Source organism: Chrysochloris asiatica, unplaced genomic scaffold (assembly GCF_000296735.1).
Source record: "Chrysochloris asiatica unplaced genomic scaffold, ChrAsi1.0 scaffold00062, whole genome shotgun sequence".
Lineage (NCBI taxonomy): Eukaryota > Metazoa > Chordata > Mammalia > Afrosoricida > Chrysochloridae > Chrysochloris > Chrysochloris asiatica.
The window spans coordinates 6,771,399-6,790,444 of NW_006408580.1; the positions used below are offsets into that span (position 1 = coordinate 6,771,399).

A 19,046-nucleotide genomic window follows, 5' to 3' on the forward strand; every position below is an offset into this window, starting at 1 on the left:
ATTGAAGGAAGAAGTCCAAGCTGCACTGAAGGCACTGGTGGAAAAGAAGGCTCCAGGCACTGACAGACTATAAATAGAAAAGTTTAAACAAACTGATGCAATGCTGGAGCTGCTTACACGTTGATGCCAAGAAATTTGGAAGACAGCTAGCCAGTTGATTGGTATAGATCAATATATGTGTCCAATCCAAAGAAAGGTGACTCAACAGAATGCAGAAATTGTTGAACAATATCACTAACATCACACACAAGTAAATTTCTGCCGAGGTTAGTTCAAAAATGGTTGCTGTATTACATGAATAGAGTGCTATTAGAAACCCAAGTCAGATTCAGAAGCGGATGTAGAATGTGGGGTTATCATTGTTGGTGTCAGATGGATCTTAGCTAAAAGCAGAGAATACCAGAAAAATTGTTGACTTGTGCTTTTTTGACTGTGCAATAGCATTTGATTGTGTGGATGACAACAAACTATGGATAACATTGCAAAAAATGGAAATTCAGAACACTTCATTGTGCTCATGAAGAACCTGGACATATCGCCATTCATTAGAACAAGGGGAAACTGAATGGCTCAAAATCAGGAAAGGTGTGTGTCGGGGTTGTATCTTTTCACCATAATTACTCAATCTGTATGCTGAACAATAATCTGAGAAACAAATAATCCAAAGTAGAATGTGGCATCAGGACTGGAGGAAGACTCATTAACAACCTATGATATGCAGATGACACAACGTTGCTTACTGGAAGCAAAGAAAACTTGAAATACTGACGAACATCAGTAAGCATTCAGTATGGATTGCACCTCAATATGAAGATATCAAAAATCCTCACAATTGGACCAATAAATAATATCATGGTAAACAGAAAAAAGATTGAAGTTGTCAAAGACTTCATTTTGGTTGAATCCACAGTCAACACTCATGGAAGCAGTAGTCAAGAAATCAAATGATCTATTGCATTAGGCAAATTTTCTGAAAAAGATCTTCTTATAGTGTTCAAGAGCAAAAATGTCACTTTAAGGATTAAGGTGCACCTCACCTAAGCCATGGTATTTTCAATAGCTTCATATATATGGGAAAGTTAATCAATGAATAAAGAAGACAGTAGAAGAATCCATGCAATTGAATTGTGGTGTTGGCAATGAATACTGAATGTACCATGGACTACCAGAAAAACAAACAAATCTGTTTTGGAAGAAGTTCAGTCAAAATGTTCCTTAGAAGCTAGGATAGTGTGACTTCATCTCTCATACTTCAGACATATTATTAGGCATTCTGCTCCTGTAAAGATTTACAGCCTCAGAAACCCTGTACACGGTCGCTATGACTCGGAACCGACTCTAAGGCACACAGCCACCACCACCACCACCAGTCCCTGGAGAAGGACATCATGCTCGGTAGAACGGAAAATCAGCACAAAAGAGGAAGACTCTCGGTGAGATGGAATGGCACAGTGGCAGCAACAATGGGCTCAGGTATAACAACAATTATGAGGATTGTGCAGGACTGGGCAGTGTTTCATTCTGTATGCACAGGGTTGTAATGAGGTGGAACTGACTTGAAGGCACCTAATAACAATAACATTGTGAACTTTCATGTCTCTTGCATTTAGTTTTGTAAGTTCCATGAGAATATAAGCTTTACCATGTATGTATTATTTTATGTCCAGTCTGAAACAATATCTGGTATACAGTAGATACTCAGTAAATATTCGCTGAACAAATTAGTGAGTTTAGCATTAGGGTGTAACTCTCCATGAATGAAGTAAATAGACAATATTCTCTTGGGGAAGCGATGTGTGGGAAATACCGCTAAAAGTGTCCCCCCAGTTAAGAGGCTCAGGCTTGTAACTCCATATTGTAACATCAAAACATGCATCTAAATGCAATCGAGCAAAGGTAAAGAACAGATTTTAGGTGAATACTAAAAGCAATCCTATAGAAGGTTGAAATTAGAAGCACTGCAGACAGCTGACAGAAGAAACAATTTGGGAAACTTAGCTGGAGCAGCATGTATCATAAAGAACACAGCCGGTTTTAACAAAACAACAAAAGCCTGCTAGTGATTTGTCCTCTTTATTTCACTGCTATTTACAGAAAGAAAAAAAAAAAAAATGCGCTGGATTGGGTTAAGGAAACCAGGGTTGACACAAGGCAATGCGAAGTGTCAGAAAGACCTTTTGCATTACTAACACAATACACTATCATGTTGGGAGAAAGTGATTTATTTTCCTAGAAATGGATAGAATGGTAACTGTTGAGATGCTTTGGTATAAGTGAAGTTTAAAAAAAATTACTAAGAGTTTGCTAATTAATAGTCTTGTTTAGAATAGTTATTGAACTTTTCTTTTTCTTCCTGCTTTTTCTCTAACCTGGATTCCTTCCTTTACAGTTTGTTCTAGTTGTTAGTTGCTATTATTCCTGACCTTGATTCAGGGGACCCCAGGTACAAGTGAATAAAGGCTGTCCAGTTCCATGTCATCTCCATGATCGTTGCAGATCAGACTGCTGTGATCCATAGGGTTTTTATTGGCTACTTTTTGGAAGTAAACCTCTAAGGCCTTTCTTCCTAGTATGTCTTAGTCTGGAAACCCCACTGCAACCTCTTCAACATCACAGCAACACACAAGCCTCCACTGACAGACGGCTGGTGGATGTGCATGAATGCATAGCTGGGAATTGAACCCAGGTCTCCCCATGTGAAGGAAGAATTCTGCCATTGAGTCACTAATGCTTATTCAGTTTCCAAATCATCAACTATCCATTCCACTATTTCTCATTACAGAAATGACATGTTTTATAAGATACACTAGCACAAATGAGGCACTCATTCATACAATGGACCCACTACATTTATGCCTTAACATTGTTGTCTATCTTGGATGAAAATATGTGTTCTTTAAAAGGGTAAAGTGTATAGGAGGACGGTTTAATAATAAGTATATCTATCCTCTATCTTTTCCTTAGAAGGGAACATCTTTTAAAGAAATATAATGAAAAGGATAATGTTTAGCATCTTAAGTGGTTATTTGCAAGTAAGTACTAAAATTTAAAATAAAGCTTAAACATTCATCATCAGGTACTTAAATGGCAGTTGTACAGTTACTACATTCATAACATAATAACCAAGACACAGTGATTGTATTATAGGAAGTAATTACACTGTTCTTTCAGGCTTGCAAGCAAAAGGACAAAGCAAAATGGTCTCCAGTACTGCACACAGGGAGATAGGATGACCTTTCAGGACAAGCAAGAAGCTCTGGTAGCGCAGTGGTTACAAATCAGGCTGCAAACCTCAAGGTCAGTAGTTTGAAATTACCAGCTGTTCTGCGGGAGAAAGATGAGGCTTTCTGCTCCCGTAAAGACATACAGCCTCAGAAACCCCATACAGGGTCACTAGGAGACTCCGTGGCACATAACCACCACCACCATCAGGACAAGCACTAGCTCCAAGTGTCTCCTAGAGTCCATATCTGCACCAAAGTCCCTGGAGCAAGAAACAACACAGGCAAGTGGAAAGGCCTTGACCTGAAGTCCAGCTCAGTGGCCCTTACTATCCTGGCTAGGTTACTTGGCCTCTGACCTTTACTGTGAAATGGTACCAGGGTTCTCTCAGGTAGGATCCCTTGTGAGAGTTAAACGAGCTAATGGAGGTGAAGGAGTTCAGTAGAAGTTAGCTATCATTATCATTACTATGGGAGTGGTGCTGTCCCTAAGGGATCAACAATTATGGCATCATGTATGCATGTACCATTGATTGCTCAAAGTGCAGGGAAGGCATGAGACCAAGTGGGCCATGTACTGTGTTCAATAATTATGATCAATTATTGAAATAATCATTATCAATTATTATTATTATTATTGTTCTATTTAAAATCAAGCAATGTCAATGATCCCGAGATTAAGAAAGGAGCCTCAGGCTACTACCAAACTCAATGTCATGGAATACCTTTGTCCAGTTCAGTCATATTTGTATTTTTGTGAAAGAAAAATAGGTAGAAGCTGAGTAGATCTCCTTTTAGGTGAGCGAAAAGCTATGTTTCTTCTTAAGAATAGAACTATCAAGGATGGTGTGATGCTAACCTTAGTGGGAGGTATGCAGCCGTTGCACCACCTGCCTTTCCTTACTTGTTGTTGTGATGTGCCGTGGAGTTGGTTCGACTCACAGCAACCCTGTACAAGGTTTCCGAGGCTGGAAATCTTTACGGGAGCAGAAAGCCTCATCTTTCTCCCACGGAACAGCTGGTAGTGTCGAACTACTGACCTTGCGGTTGCAGCCCGATTCATAACCACTATGCTACCAGCATGTAGCATTTCCTCAAATCATATGTAACTACTGAGCCCCCAATCCTGGTAGTCTATCAGGGACACAGCCTTGCAGAATTAGCATGTGTTATTAGTTTAGTTAGTAAATGATTTATTATCTTTCTCTACATTACATGTGCTAACACAGTAAAAGTGCTCACTAATTTTTAGCTGCTATTATTATTGCAGGAGTCCTAGTGTGGCACTGTAGCATAAGCACTGGACTGCTAACCACAAGGTCAGCACTTCATACCCACCAGTCACTCCTTGGAAACTATATACGGTGCTTTGAGTCGGAATCGACTTGACAGCACTTAACAACAAAATTACTATTATTGCTCTTACTTATCAGTCCACAGGAGCTCTGGCAGCATAGTGGTTACGAATCGGGCTGTGAGCCGCAAGGTCAGCAGTTCGAAACTACCAGCTGTTCGCGGGAGAAAGATGAGGCTTTCTGCTCCCGTAAAGATTTCCAGCCTCGGAAACCCTGTACAAGGTCGCTATGAGTCGGAACCGACTTCACGGCACACAACAATAACAACAACCAGTCCATAGAAGTAACACCACGTCATGTGGAAAAAGAAAGTGGGGAAGCCAGACCACTTGTCTTTTGTATTATGGCCTATTGAGATCACCATTCTTACATACATCTTACCATACTTACGTACACTGTCTTCATTTCTCTCTTGACTTCCAAAGCCAGTTTCTCCAACAGTTCCTGGTGTGTTTTCTGCCCCCCACGTTTATTCCCCTTTCCAAGCATCCCAAACCACCTGGCTATTAAGAGTTTTCCAGAATTCCTCATCTCCTCTGACTGGATACCCGTGTGCACAACAAGTATCTCTGAAAGGCCTTAAAGACTCCTGACCCCTAATGATTGATTGGGGTGGGGTGAAGGATGGAAGTGGCTGTTAAGAAGCAACATGTGGGAATCCTGATATTAGAATGACTAAATGGGCCCTACCCTAGAGACACCAGTTGCAGGAAGTGGATTGCAATGTCAGACCAAAAACTTGATTTCTTCAAGCCCATTTCCAGACTCCAGCTGCTCTATGTTTGGCTCCAAGCGGAAAGAGTAACACTGGCAACAGCTGCTGTTTCTTAGGTGGACATCAGCAGTTAGTGTTTAAACAATCTCTTGTTTAAACAGTAGGAAACTACATAATTGACCTAGACTTCCCAAGAAGCAAGGCCAAGTGCAAAGGAAATTATCAATGTTCAAAGGAATGCCTAGTGAGAATGAGAATAAATAACCTATTCAAAGTCTACAGAGGTAGACTCAAATACTAGTGTTTCTTGAGCCTTTACTGTTGTCTTAAGGATTACCCAGGACTGGAGGTGAGAGAGAGAGAGAGAAAGGGAGGAGAAAGGGAGGGAGGGAGGAAGGAAGGCACAGAGTGTGTACCTGTGTATGCGTGTGGATGAGATACTCCCATTACAAAGAAGGCGAGGGACCGCAGCAGCTGATCACCCCACATCTCTGCTCTGGTTGGACTTAGCAGTGTTTGTGAGAGAGAGTGTCACAGAACAGGGCCAAGCTGAAACTCTCTGAAGTGACTCTAAGTGTTCCCAGGGAATTTTATTTTATTTATTTATTTATTTTTGGAAAAAGAAAAGAAATGTACCCTTTAAAGCCAAAAGCCTATTTTTATGATTGTTTTATCAAACAAAATCCTTCCACTGGTAACTAGAGTAAAAAGCCAGGCGTACCTTGACATACTGAACAAGTCGCTCACTGATGTTTACTTTGTAAGTCTTCAAACTCAGCTCCTTTGAGAGCCGTAAGATTCGATTCTGGGTTGGTCCTACATAAGCTCCGCCAACATCTACGTAATTAACGTGCTCGTTCTATTGAAGGAAAAAGAAAAACATGGTCAGATTTTCATTAAAATGAAGGGGAAAAGTCTGTCTTCAAAAACAAAACGATTTAATTTTTAAAACTTAAATGTGCCTTATAAAGTGCAAACCCTTTTTCCCTCCAGACCTGGGGCATGTATGACACTCACTTCTAAGCAGTTCCATTTGTATGCTAATTGGTGAGGCAGATTCAGCAATAAAATACATAAAGAGAAAAGAAAAGTGAAGTGCATCCTGTATGCTACATCTTATTCAAAGTCTTTAAGTTATTATGTTATAATATGAGTTATTGTTAGAGATAATTAGGTTATTGCTAGAGATAATTAGAGATAATTTGGTCTAATTCCCTTATGTCCAACAATGGAATCTTAAATCAACCCATTCTGATGGGCTCTTTATCCTATTTTAAAACACTTTAAGGGAAAAAGTATCATAGGAAAAGAGTACAAAAAGGTTCATGTACCTAATAAATGATTGAAAAATACACAAACTGTCTTTCATAACTGTATTTCCCCCTCTTAAATATAGTTTTATGCCTTTTTTCCGCTTTTAAATTTTATTACCACATTCCCCGATAATTTAACCAATAAACTGAATATTGGTGAGATGCAATTCCTCCACTGTTTTGCAACATTGGCTTATGGATCTGTTTCTATTTTGTTGTTTAGTTCTCATTTATGTTGCCTTTTTTCCTTGTTGGTCTGATTCATTTTTATTGTGTGCCATTCACTGCATTTTTGTGAAAAATGGAGAAATGGAGGGATTAAAATTACATTTAAAAAATGCATATTCTAGGGGGATGCCATCTTCTCGGAGAGAAGATGCTTGCTTCTGTCTAGCAAATGACTAAACTAGTATTACATAATCTCATTCCAAGTTTTGTACCTGAGAAGATCTGAAGCTGGGCTAAGATACATATGTACCCTAGTCTTTTTCTGTTTCACCTATAACAGTAACAATAGAAACTCAAGTTATAAGGAATTTACCACACTGAGGGGTGCTCTGACTTGACCCTTAGCTTTACAAGACTTCATCAGTGGTTCCCACTTCCTCTCAGTAGCTTCTTCAGTGGTGTTCTTTAATGGTTCCCACCGCCCCACCTCTAGTAGGAAATTAAGTTTTACATTCTCTGGATTTCAGTCTTTTCTATATATTAGCCCAATGATTCTTCATTACTTCATTAGCATTTTGATGCTTAGATAATTTATGTGGGGGTGCATGTGTAAATGTGAGTGCATGCATAATTGTATATACATTGCAATATCTCTACTCTTTGGAGTTACTGTTGTTGTTGTTATGTATCGTTGAATCAGTTCTGACCTATAATGACCCTATATAGGTTTTCCAAGGAGCAGCTGGTGAGTTTGAACTGCTGACTTTGCAGTGCAAACTGATCTTGCAGACAAGTGCTTATTCTACAGCACCACACATTAGAGGACTATTTAGGAGTTCTGGTATGGCGCTGTGGGTTAATGCGCTGGACTTCAAAGTAGGTTCGAACTGCAAGGTCAGCAGTTCAAGCTCACCAGTCACTCATTGAAGCCCTATACAGGGTCGTTATGGGTTAGAACCAACTCGATGGCACTTCACAACAACAACAGTGTGTTAGTTAAGAGCTCTGGTAGCACAGTGGTTACAAGTAGGGCTGTTAACCTCAATCAATGTCAGCAGTTCAAAACTACCAGCTGTCCCACCACCAACCAATATGTTGTTGTTGTTGTTGTTGTTGTTAAGTGCCGTAGAGTCGGTTCCGACCCATAGCGACCCTGTACAGGGTTTCCTAGGGTGTAAATCCTTACGGGAGTAGAAAGCCTCATCTTTCTCCCACGGAGCGGCTGGTAGTTTCGAACCGCTTACCTTAAGGTTCGCAGCCCGATTCGTAACCACTACGCTACCAGAGCTTGTTAGGTGCAGAAAATTGAGAGTCTAGTATTATTGAACAAGGTTGCTGTTGTTGTGTTTCGGTGCTGGCAAGTCCTTTCTGATTATAGTGACCCTCTGCACAACAGAATGAAACCCTGCCTGGTCCCGCACCACCCTCACCATTGTTGTCACGTTTGAGCCAGTTGCTGCAGTCAGTGAGACAATCCAACTTGTTAGGGGTCTTCCTGTTCTTCGGTGACCTGCCAACTATGATGTCCTTCTTTTAGGGACTCGTCTCTCCTGATACCATGTCTGAAGTATGAGAGACAAAGTCTCACCATCCTGGCTTCTACGGAGCATTCTGTTTGTACTTCTTCCAACACTGATTTGTTTGTTTTTCTGGTAGTCCATGATACTTTTAATATTTTTCTCCAATGCCATAACTCAAATGCATCAATTCATCTATGGTTTTCCTTATTCATTGTCCAACTTTCACATGAGGCGATTGAAAATACCATGGCTTGGGCTATTGAATGTTTCCTTCCTGGGATAACCCAGATTGAAATTATCTTTCTATTGCAGGATAGTCTTTGCTAACATCTTGTTTACAATCTCCGTTCATAAGTGAGACTGTGATTTTCCTTTCTTCTATTGGACCTGACTGCTTTTTGCATTGGTGTTGTTAGGTCCTGTGGAGTTGGCGCCAACTCATAGTGACCCTTTGCACAACAGAATGAAACACTGCCCGATCTTGCACCATCCTCACCATTGTTGTTATGTCTGAGCCCACTATTGCAACCACTGTGTCAATCCATCTTGATAGAGGGTCTTCCTCTTTATCTGACCCTCTATCTGCTTTTTGCATTAGCATATTGCTACTATCATTCGTGATCATATTCATTTCCATTCTCCGGGAGAATTTATATATGAATAGAATTATCTAGGTAGAACACACCTGAGGAGTATCTAGGTTTGGCACTGGGTTTGTGGGAAAATCTCAAACTACAGAATCAATTGATTTTGAGGTTAAAAAGCCATTCACATTTTCTATTTCTTCTTAAATCTGTTACTTTTCATAATTGATGTTTTCATATAGCATATACATTTCATATTTGTTTTCAAAATTAGTGCTTAAAGTTGTTCAGAATGTCCTTTTGGCTTATAAATTTATTGTATCAGTAGTTACATCTCCATTGTTAGCACTTTTTTTTTTTTAATCTGGCTCCATGATTTTGATTTGCTTTGGGGATTAATTTGTACATTCAACAAATGTCTCTTGAGGTCTCACATACTGTTCATGGAGCTTTTATTTTATCAACAGACACAACAAAGAACCCAATCATCGAGGAACTTTTTCTCTTTTCTTCAAGGAGAAAGATCCCCACATTCAGTAGGGAAAGGGAAAAAGTGAACCGTAGATATAGTAAATATCATTAAATTTGTTAATTACTATGAAAATAAGAAAAATAAACAGAACAAAATAAGGGAGGTTAGAATTATTGAGAAGAGAGGAGAAGGTTGCAATTTTTAATACAGTAGATATGTAGGAATTCTTGTATAAGGACTTGAAGGAGGTGAGGGAATAATTTACATGAGTATTTAGGAGAAAGCATTCCTGGCAGAAGGAAGACCCGTGCAGAAGTGTGTGCCTGGTGTGTTCAAGAAATATTGGGAAGACCAATGTGGTTAGAATAGCATGAACAAGGAAAAGAGAATTGAAGATGAGTTTAAGAGAGGTAGTGGGGTGGGAAATAGTTCACATAAAGTCACACAGGACATTGTAAGAACACTGGCTTTTACTTTGGGCAAGGAAGTGTGAGACTGAAAGGTGTTTTTTGTTGTTGTTGTTGTTTTAATGTTATTATTGTGAATTGAGTGAAAGTTTACAGAGCAGATCATCAGTTTTACACTCAACAAATCATACACCTTGTTTCATTACAATGATTATAATCCCCTCCACGTACCATCAGTTGAAAGTATTTCTATCTCATTTTAGCTCTTTTTTTTTTTTTTAAAAACATTCAGGCATATATAATAATTTACACCACCAAAGGGCACATTCTGCAAGTCTGCCTCCTGGCCGCCAGCTCTCAGTCTCTCTCTTCCCATGAATCTAGAGTCCTTAGCTGCTCCCTTTCTCCATGTCCCCATCTCTGCTTCCATCTCTGGTGTCACTGTTTGTTTGGATAAAGTCCCGCATTCCTCTTGGGTTCTTCTCCCTTGATGGTCCTAGGGTCGGGCCTCTTGTTTCTGGACTGTAAAATTAACTACTTTCCGTTTTTGTTATAAAACTTCTACCTTTACAATTGTGACAGTGGCAATTAGTCATGATAACAATTCTTGTTGTTGTGAAGTGCTGTTAAGTCAGTTCTGACCCACAGTGACCCTGTATAGGGTTTCCTAGGAGCAGCTGGTGAGCTTGAACTGCTGACCTTGCAGTTCAAATGGCTTTGCAGTCTGGCGCATTATCCCACAGTGCCACATTGTTGTTGTTGTTGTTGTTAAGTGCCATCGAGTTGGTTCCGACCCATAGCAACCCTGTATAGGGCTTCTGAGGAGCAGCTGGTGAGCTTGAACCGCTAACCTTGCAGTTCAAACGGCTTTGCAGTCTGGCACATTAACCCACAGTGCCACACCAGGGCTCCACATTGTTGTTGTTGTTGTTATGTGCCGTGGAGTCGGTTCTGACTCATAGTGACCCTGTACAGGGTTCCTGAGGCTGTAAGTCTTTACGAGAGCAGAAAGCCTCATCTTTCTCCAGCAGAACAGCTGGTAGTTTCAAACTGCTAACCCTGAGGTTAGCAGCCTTATTCGTAACCACTACGCTACCAGAGCTCCTTAGGACTCCACATTTGTTGTTGTTGTTGTTGTTGTTAAGTGCCGTCGAGTCGGTTCCGACCCATAGCGACCCTGTACAGGGTTTCCGAGGGTGTAAATCTTTACGGGAGTAGAAAGCCTCATCTTTCTCCCACAGAGCGGCTGGTAGTTTCGAACCGCTGACCTTAAGGTTCGCAGCCCGATTCATAACCACTACACTACCAGAGCTCTCCACATACTCACTATTAAATCATAAGAATCTTATCCCTATCTCTTTTTACCAGACCCATCTAGACAAGATGAAAACTATTCAATGGGAACTCTATCTTCCCTCTTGAAACTTTGTAACAACTGAAAGATTTTGAACAGAGAAATGCTAAGATCAGACTTCAGTTTCAAAGGTTCACTGGCTGCCACAATCAAAATAGATTACAGGATCAACAGTGAAAGCAGGAAATTCTGTCAAGAAGCTAATGCAGTAATCTGGCAGCAGTCGAAGTGTTGGGAAGTGTTGAATTCTGAATCTGTTAGGAAGGCGGAGACAACGAGAATTTCCTGACAGAGAAACGTATAATTTGAGAATGCTGAAGATGACTCTGAGTGTATTTGGAGTTGCTATCATCTGATAAGAGGGAGGAGGCTAGTGGAGTAGCAGTCTTGATGTGGAAGATCAAAAGTTCAATTTTGTTGTTGTTGTTAAGTGTCATCGAGTCAGTTCCGACTCGTAGCTACCCTTTATAGGGTTTCTGAGGAGCAGCTGGTGGGTTTGAACCGCTGACCTTTTGGTTCAGAGTCCAGTGCTGAACATACAGCGCCACACCAGAAGTCCTACTTCAATTTTGGATGTGTTAAATTTCATACGTGTGTTAAACATCCAGGAGATCAAATTTCTAACTACCATGTCAGGTCAGCACAATATATTCTATTCAGCGTTTTGCTTATTTCAATTGGGAGTTATTCAGGGCTTCTATTTGGTTGCAATTCCAGGAATGAAGTGCTCCTTTGACTTTATTGTTTCCCTCAAATATTCCTTATTTGCTTTTTTACTAACCATTGTTGCTGTCCTCTACTCTTTCTCTAGTGTCCAACATCCTTTTTAAGTCATCAAGAATATAACTGGAGTCAGTACATCAATAAACGTTCAGGCTTTAAACAAAACAGCAAGAGAACTCTTCATAATTTGTAAGCATGGTGTTTTAGCATACTGATACTACGTCATAGGGAATAATCCTAAGTGAAATTTGTTGTTGTTGTTAAGTGCCGTCGAGTCAGTTCCAACTCATAGTGACCCTGTATGGGGGTTTCCAAAGAACAGCTGGTGAGTTTGAACCGCCGACCTTGCAGTTCAAACCAACCTTTCGGTCCAGTGCATTATAACACAGCGCCACACCAGGAGTCCAAAATGTTTTTGCGGTTGTTGTTGTTAAGTGCCATCGAGTCAGTTCCAACTCATAGTGGCCCAAGGAGTGGCTGGTGAGCTTGAACTGCCACCCACCCGTGCAGTTCAAACCGATCTTGCATTCCAGCGCATCAACCCACAGGGCCACACAAGTGAAATAGTAAAAATTATAAGAAACTTTGTAGAAATCTTATTTATAAAGTAGAAACATTCTAAAGGAGGTGCTCTGGTTTTGTATGAAGATACTAGAACTGTTAATACCATATTTTTGCTATCCTGCACCTTAGGCTTTTGGGTCTTGATTTAGATCCCATGACTCAGCCTTTGAAGAGGCATAAACATGTAATCACATTAGGAAATAAGTACAGAATCCTTGGGTTGACAGTGCAGGCATTTCAACTTTATTAATTTACCCTGAAAAAATGATGGGGAAATCACATTAGGAAGAATTGCGACTTGATGAACTCATAGAAGCTCAACCTAAATAGCTGCCAGGTGACTACTAAATTTAACATTTTAGAATTTAAAGATCCAGAGCAGCTTTTATAGTCTCTACTCTCAAAATAATCCTATTTGATTCTGCTATTGGAAACAATTTTAACAATATTCAATCCAGTTTCCTATTTAACACGTATTTTGTCCCTCCTTCTTAAAGCCTGTTATTTCTCCTTAGGTGTTGGTTGTTGTTAAGTGTCATCGAGTCGGTTCTGACTCATAGAGACCCTGTATAGGGTTTCCAAGAAGCAGCTAATGGGTTCAAACCACTGGTCCAATCCTACAGCGCCACACCAGGACTCCATATTCCCCGTATAGTCATCTGAACTCTGATAAATGTTAAGTCCTAATCTCTAATATTTTAAAGAGCCCTTTCTCACACACCACAGGAATAGCATAATATCATGCTCAGCACACAACCATAGTTCTTGACATATATAAATGACACAGACTAGAAAAGAAGCCTAAGGTAATAACGTAGATGGGTACAAGCATGTTAGAATTCTCATTTTCCTTTACTAAAAAACTTGTTCTTAATTATCTTCAACATGACAGATGCTCCTATTTAAAAACCAGAAGGGTTTAGAGATAAGAAAAGTAGGACTAAGGGACAACTTAATATTTCCCAAATGAAAGAATATTTTTCAGAGAGCAACAGAAGAATCATATCTAATGCAGTCATACAGACACAATGTGCAACTTTTTTACACTATGACACTGTGATTGTTACGTGTCTAACTTATCTAGGTTCTCACTGGTTTGGCAGACTAATTGTTCATCCATAATATAACGTAATGGACTCCTGGTATGGCACAGTAGGATACATACTGGGCTGCTAACCACAAGGTGAATGGTTCAAACCCACCAGCTGCTCCTCAGAAACCCTATATAGGGTCACTATGAGTCGGAACTAACTTCATGGCACTTAACAATAAGAATAGCAATCTAATGCAATGTAATCATTCTCCATTTTGTGATCTGATGAGAGCAGGCAATTAGTTAAAAGTCAGTTGGATGCCAATCAGTTCCTTTGTGGGTATGGCCTGCATCCAATATATATGTTTGTTCAACCAAAGTTCTCTAGTGATCCTGAATCTGATTCATCATGCCCTGTCTTATGGTTCTTGAACCATAAGCTAGAAGCCTGCATCTGATCTGAACCATTTGGAATTCTCCAGCTCCTGTGGCCCTATAAGTTAGCAGCCTATCATCTGACTATCAGCCCCTACAATCACTTGAGTCAGGAGAAGCCTCATCCACAGAATTTTTAGACTTGTCAGCCTCCACAACTATCTGAGTCATTTCCTGGAACTAACCACTCTCTCTCTATTTATGTGTGTGTGTGAAAATATTATATATATATGTTGTTGTTGTGAAGTGCCGTAGAGTTGGTTCCGACTCATAGTGACCCTGAGTTTCTGAGGAGCAGCTGGTGAGTTTGAACTGCTGACTTTGCAGTCTGGCGCATTAACGCACAGCGCCACACCAGGACTGTCATTGTTAGGGGCCATCAAATCGGTACTGACTCATAGCGACACAATGCACAACAGAACAAAACACTGCGTGGTCCAGCAGCAATCTCACAATCGTTGCTACGTTTGAGCCCATTGCTACGGCCACTGTGTTAATCCATCTTGTTGGGAGTTGTCCTCTTTTTCTCTGCCCCTCCACTTTCCAAATATGATATCCTTCTCCAGGGACTAGTCACTGCTGAAAATATGTCCAAAGTATGAGAGACAAGGTCTGGCCAACCTGGCTTCCAAGGAAAATTCTGGCTATACTTCTTCCAATAGAAATTAGATAGTTCTTTTGGCAGTCCATGGTACTTTTAATATTCCCCTCCAACACTATTAACTCAAATGCATTAATTCTTCTAGGGTCTTCCTTATCCACTGTCCAACTTTCACAGGCATATGAAGTGACTAAAAATATCATGGCTTGGGGCAAATGCACCTTAGTCCTCAAACTGATGTCTTTGTTCTTGAACACGATAAAGAGTTCTTGTATAGAAGATTGCCTGAATTAATATGAAATTTAATTTCCTGACTGCTGCTTCCATTAGTGTTGATGGTTGATCCAAGAAGAATGAAGTCTTTGACAACTTCAATCATTTCTCCATTTACATGGATGCTGTTTACTGGTCCAATGGTGAGGATTTTGGTCTTCTTTACATTGAGGTACAACCCACACTGAAGGCTGTGGTCTTTGATCTTCATCAGTAAGTATTTTAAGGCCTCTTAACTTTCAGCAAACAAAGTTGCATATTGCAGGTTGTTAAAGAGTCTTCCTCCAATTCTGATGCCACATTTTTTCTTTATATCATCCAGCTTTTCAGATTATGTACTTAGCATACAGACCGAATAAGTATGGTGAAAGAATACAACCCTGTCACACACCTTCCTAATTTTAAACCATTCGGTGTTCCCTTGTTCTGTTTGAACAACTGCCTCTTGGTTTATGTAACAGGATCCTCATGAACACAATTAAATATTCCAGAATATTCATTCGCCATAATGTTGTCCAAAGCTTACCATGCTTCACACAACTAAAAGCCTTTGCATACTCAATGAAGCACAGGTAAACATCTTTCTGGTATTCTCTGCTTTCAGCCAAGATCCATCTTACATCAGTAATGATTTCCCTCATTCCACATCCTCATCTGAACCCAGCTTGAATATCTAAAGTTCTCTGAAAATGTACATTTGCAGTCATTTTTGGAATTTGGATTTAGCAAAAGTTTACTTGTCTGCATTCTGTTGGGTAACCTCTTTCTGGAATGGGCACAAATATGGATCACTTCCAGTCAGTTAGCCTGGTAATTTTCTTCTAAATTTCTCAACATAGATGAGTGAGTACTTCCAGTGCTGTATCAGTTTGTTGAAAGATTTTGATTTGTATTCCATCAGTTTCTGGTGCCTTGTTTTTTGCCAGTGCCTTTAGTGAACCTTGGACGTCCTCCTTCAGTATCATTGGCTCTTAATCATATGCTACCTCTGGAAATGGTTGAACATCAACCATTTCTTTTTGGAACAATGATTCTGTTCCAAATGATTCTCTCCATCTTCTTTTGATGCTTTTTGCACTATTCAATAATTTGCCTATAGAATCCTTCAATATTAAAAGTTGAGGCTTGATTGGTTTGAGCCGCAATGTTGGCAGTTCAAACCTACAAGCCGCTTCTCAGCAAACTCCTATACAGAGTCACTGTGAGTGGAAACCAACTCCACGGCAGTTAACAACAAATATATTTTATTTGTTATTATTAACTGCCGTGGAGTTGTTTCCAATTCATAGCAGCCCTGTATAGGATTTCCGACTTGGGGCTTCAAACCAACCTTGAGGTCCAGTGCTTATCCTACAGTGCCACACCAGAACATGTACACACATACACATCCTGGTGTGGTGTTGCAGGATAAGAGCAAGAGAAACACTTAACACAACTGTTGTTGTTGTTAAGTGTTGTCGAGTTGGTTCCAACTCATAGTTACCCTGCATAGGGTTTCTGAGGAGTGACTGGTAAGGTTTGAACTGCCAACCTTATGGTTAGCATGATACAGTATGTCTGAAAGAACTGGTAGAATATCCTAGTTCAGATGCTGTTGGTTTGCTACACTAATATCCATTTCCTATCACCATGAGTTGGAATTGATTCTGCGGCAATGAATACAACATGCTATTTTCTATTGTTGTTGTTAAGTGCCATTGAGTCGGGTCCGACCCATAGCGACCCTGTATAGGGTTTCCGAGGGTGTAAATCTTTACGGGAGTAGAAAGCCGAATCTTTCTCCCGCGGAGCGGCTGGTAGTTTCAAACCGCTGACCTTAAGGTTCACAGCCCGATTCGTAACCTACCCAGATGGAAATGCTAAATACTTGCTTTCCCAGGCTTTCTAGCAGCTAAAGGAGCTCCGGTAGTGTAGTGATTGCGAATTGAGCTGCAAACCTCAAGGTCAGCAGTTCAAAACCACCAGCTGTTCTGTGGGATAAAGATGAGGCTTTCTGCTCCCGTAAAGATTTACAGGCTCGAAAATCCCGTACAGGGTCACTATGAGTTACAACTGACTCTGCAGCACAAAATCACCACCACCTAGCAGCTAAGGGACCCAACTCAGGCCAGCGAGACTATAGCAAATGTCTTCTGGGATCTCCTGGTAAAAGCAACTTTGTCCTTCTTGCCTTGAAATAAGGATTTGATGCTTAGAGTTAAATCATATATTTACCAGAGGACAGTAAGTCAACATGTAAAGACTGGCAGAGCAGAAGACAGAGTTATAAACCTTCATGACAAAGGTAACCTCTGAATCAGCCTGGACCTATCACCAGATTCTTGTGAAAAAATTAAATGTTTATATTGCTTTAGTCATTGTTATTGTCACTGCTTAAGCCATTTTGTTAACAATCTGATACATCTTCTACCATATTTTTCACATGCAGCATGTTCACAGAAATAACATGCACAAATGAATAATGCACACAGTAAGCATATGACTAATAGGTAAGGGGGTTGCACAAGGTGCAAAAAAAATAAATAAATAACAGCACATTATTTGAGTAAAAATATGGTAATTTGATAGATGTTTCCTTACCTGCCAGTCACTTCAACAACCTAGTAGTGTCTTTACTTCCAATCTCTCAGCCTTTTAACACTTTATTTGGGTGCTCTAGCAAAGGTCTCATTGATAACTTTCTTCTAATCACCAAACCCATAAGTCTCTTGTCTTTATCCTATGTCAGATGCCTGTCACTTAGCTGTTAATCATCCCTTCCTCTTTCTTCCACTGAGTTCCATAGCAGCAGTCTAGTCTCATTCCCTTCTTCTGCCTCTACTGCTTTTATGGTCCCTCTTCCTATGTCCACCACCATGTGTCTGTCAGTTTATGATACTGTGGAGGCTCCCATATTGCTGTGATGTTGGAAGCTATGCCACTGGTGTTTTGAATGTCATCAGGATCACTCATGGTAGACAAGATTCAGTTGAGAGTCCAGACTAAAACAAACTAGGAAGAAACAAAGGCAGACTGCTTCTGAAATTTTTGCCACTGAAAACCTTATTAATAGCAGTGGAACACTGTTAGATTGCAAAGGAATACCAGATACTGAAACATGATGAATAGCACCAGAATACTGTCACATACAACAGTGCCTAAAAATTAGCGCTTCAGATTGGAAGGCACTCAAAATGTAACCAGGGAAGAGCTGCCTCCTTAAAGTAGAGTTGACCATGACGACGTGAATGGAGTAAAAAAAAGACTGCAACAGTACACTGACAGGGAACTTCCAGAGGTTCAAGCCAGTTTCAGACGAGGACATGGGATGAGAGTTGTCAAAGCTGATGTCAGATAGATCTTGGCTGAAAGCAGAGAATACCAGAAAATAGTTTACCTGTGTTTTATTGACTATGCAAAGTCTTTTGACTATGTGGATCATGACAAGCTATGGACAACATTGTGGAGAATGAATATTCTGGATCACTTCATTGTACTCATAAGGAATATGTACATAGACCAAGAGGCAGTTGTTCAGACTGAACAAGGAGACACTGAGTGGTTTAAAATCAGGAAAGGTGCATGCCAGGTTTGTATTCTTTTACCATACTTATTCAATCTAAATGTTAAGAAGCTGCATTATTATGAAACAGAATGTGGCATCAGGATTGGAGGAAGGTTCATTAACAACCTGCAAACTTCAGATACAACTTTGCTTGCTGAAAGTGAAGAGGACTTAAAAATACTTACTGATGAAGATCAATGATCACAACCTTTGGTATGGGTTATACCTGATTGTAAAGAAAACAAACATCCTCACCACTAAACCAATAAATAACATCATGATAAATGGAGAAAAGATTGAAGTTGTCAAAGACTTCATTTTGCTTAGATACATCATGAACACTTATAGAAGCAGCAGGCAAGAAATCAAATGACATATTACATTAGGAAAATCTGCTGCACAAGACCCCTTTAAAGTGTTCAAAAGCAAAGATGTCAGTTTGAGGACTAAGGTGCATCTGACCCAAGTGATAGTATTTTCAATGGCCTCTTATTCATGTGAAAGTTGGACCGTGAATAAGAAGGACTGTAGAAGAATTGATACATTTGAATTATGGTGTTGGAGGAGAATATTAAAAGTACCAAAAGAACTAAACAATTTCTGTTGGAAGAAGTGCAGTCAGTATGCTCCTTGGAAGTCAGGTTGGCCAGACTTTGCCTCTCATACTTCTGACATATTACCAGGAGGGACCAGTCCCTGGACAAGACGGGCTGTCACAATGGCAGCAGCAACGGACTCAAACGTAGATATGAGATTGGCCCAGG

At 40.1% G+C, this 19,046-nt stretch overlaps 1 protein-coding gene across 1 annotated transcript in view; it reads right to left on the bottom strand.

Moving 5' to 3' along the window:
* Positions 1 to 19,046, bottom strand: part of MAOA (monoamine oxidase A) — an 84,305-nt gene that overhangs the window by 41,478 nt on the left and 23,781 nt on the right. Inside the window, exon 3 of the mRNA XM_006864293.1 lies at positions 6,013 to 6,150. Within this exon, the coding sequence (XP_006864355.1) occupies positions 6,013 to 6,150 (138 nt within the window). The remainder of the gene's footprint in view (positions 1 to 6,012; positions 6,151 to 19,046) is intronic.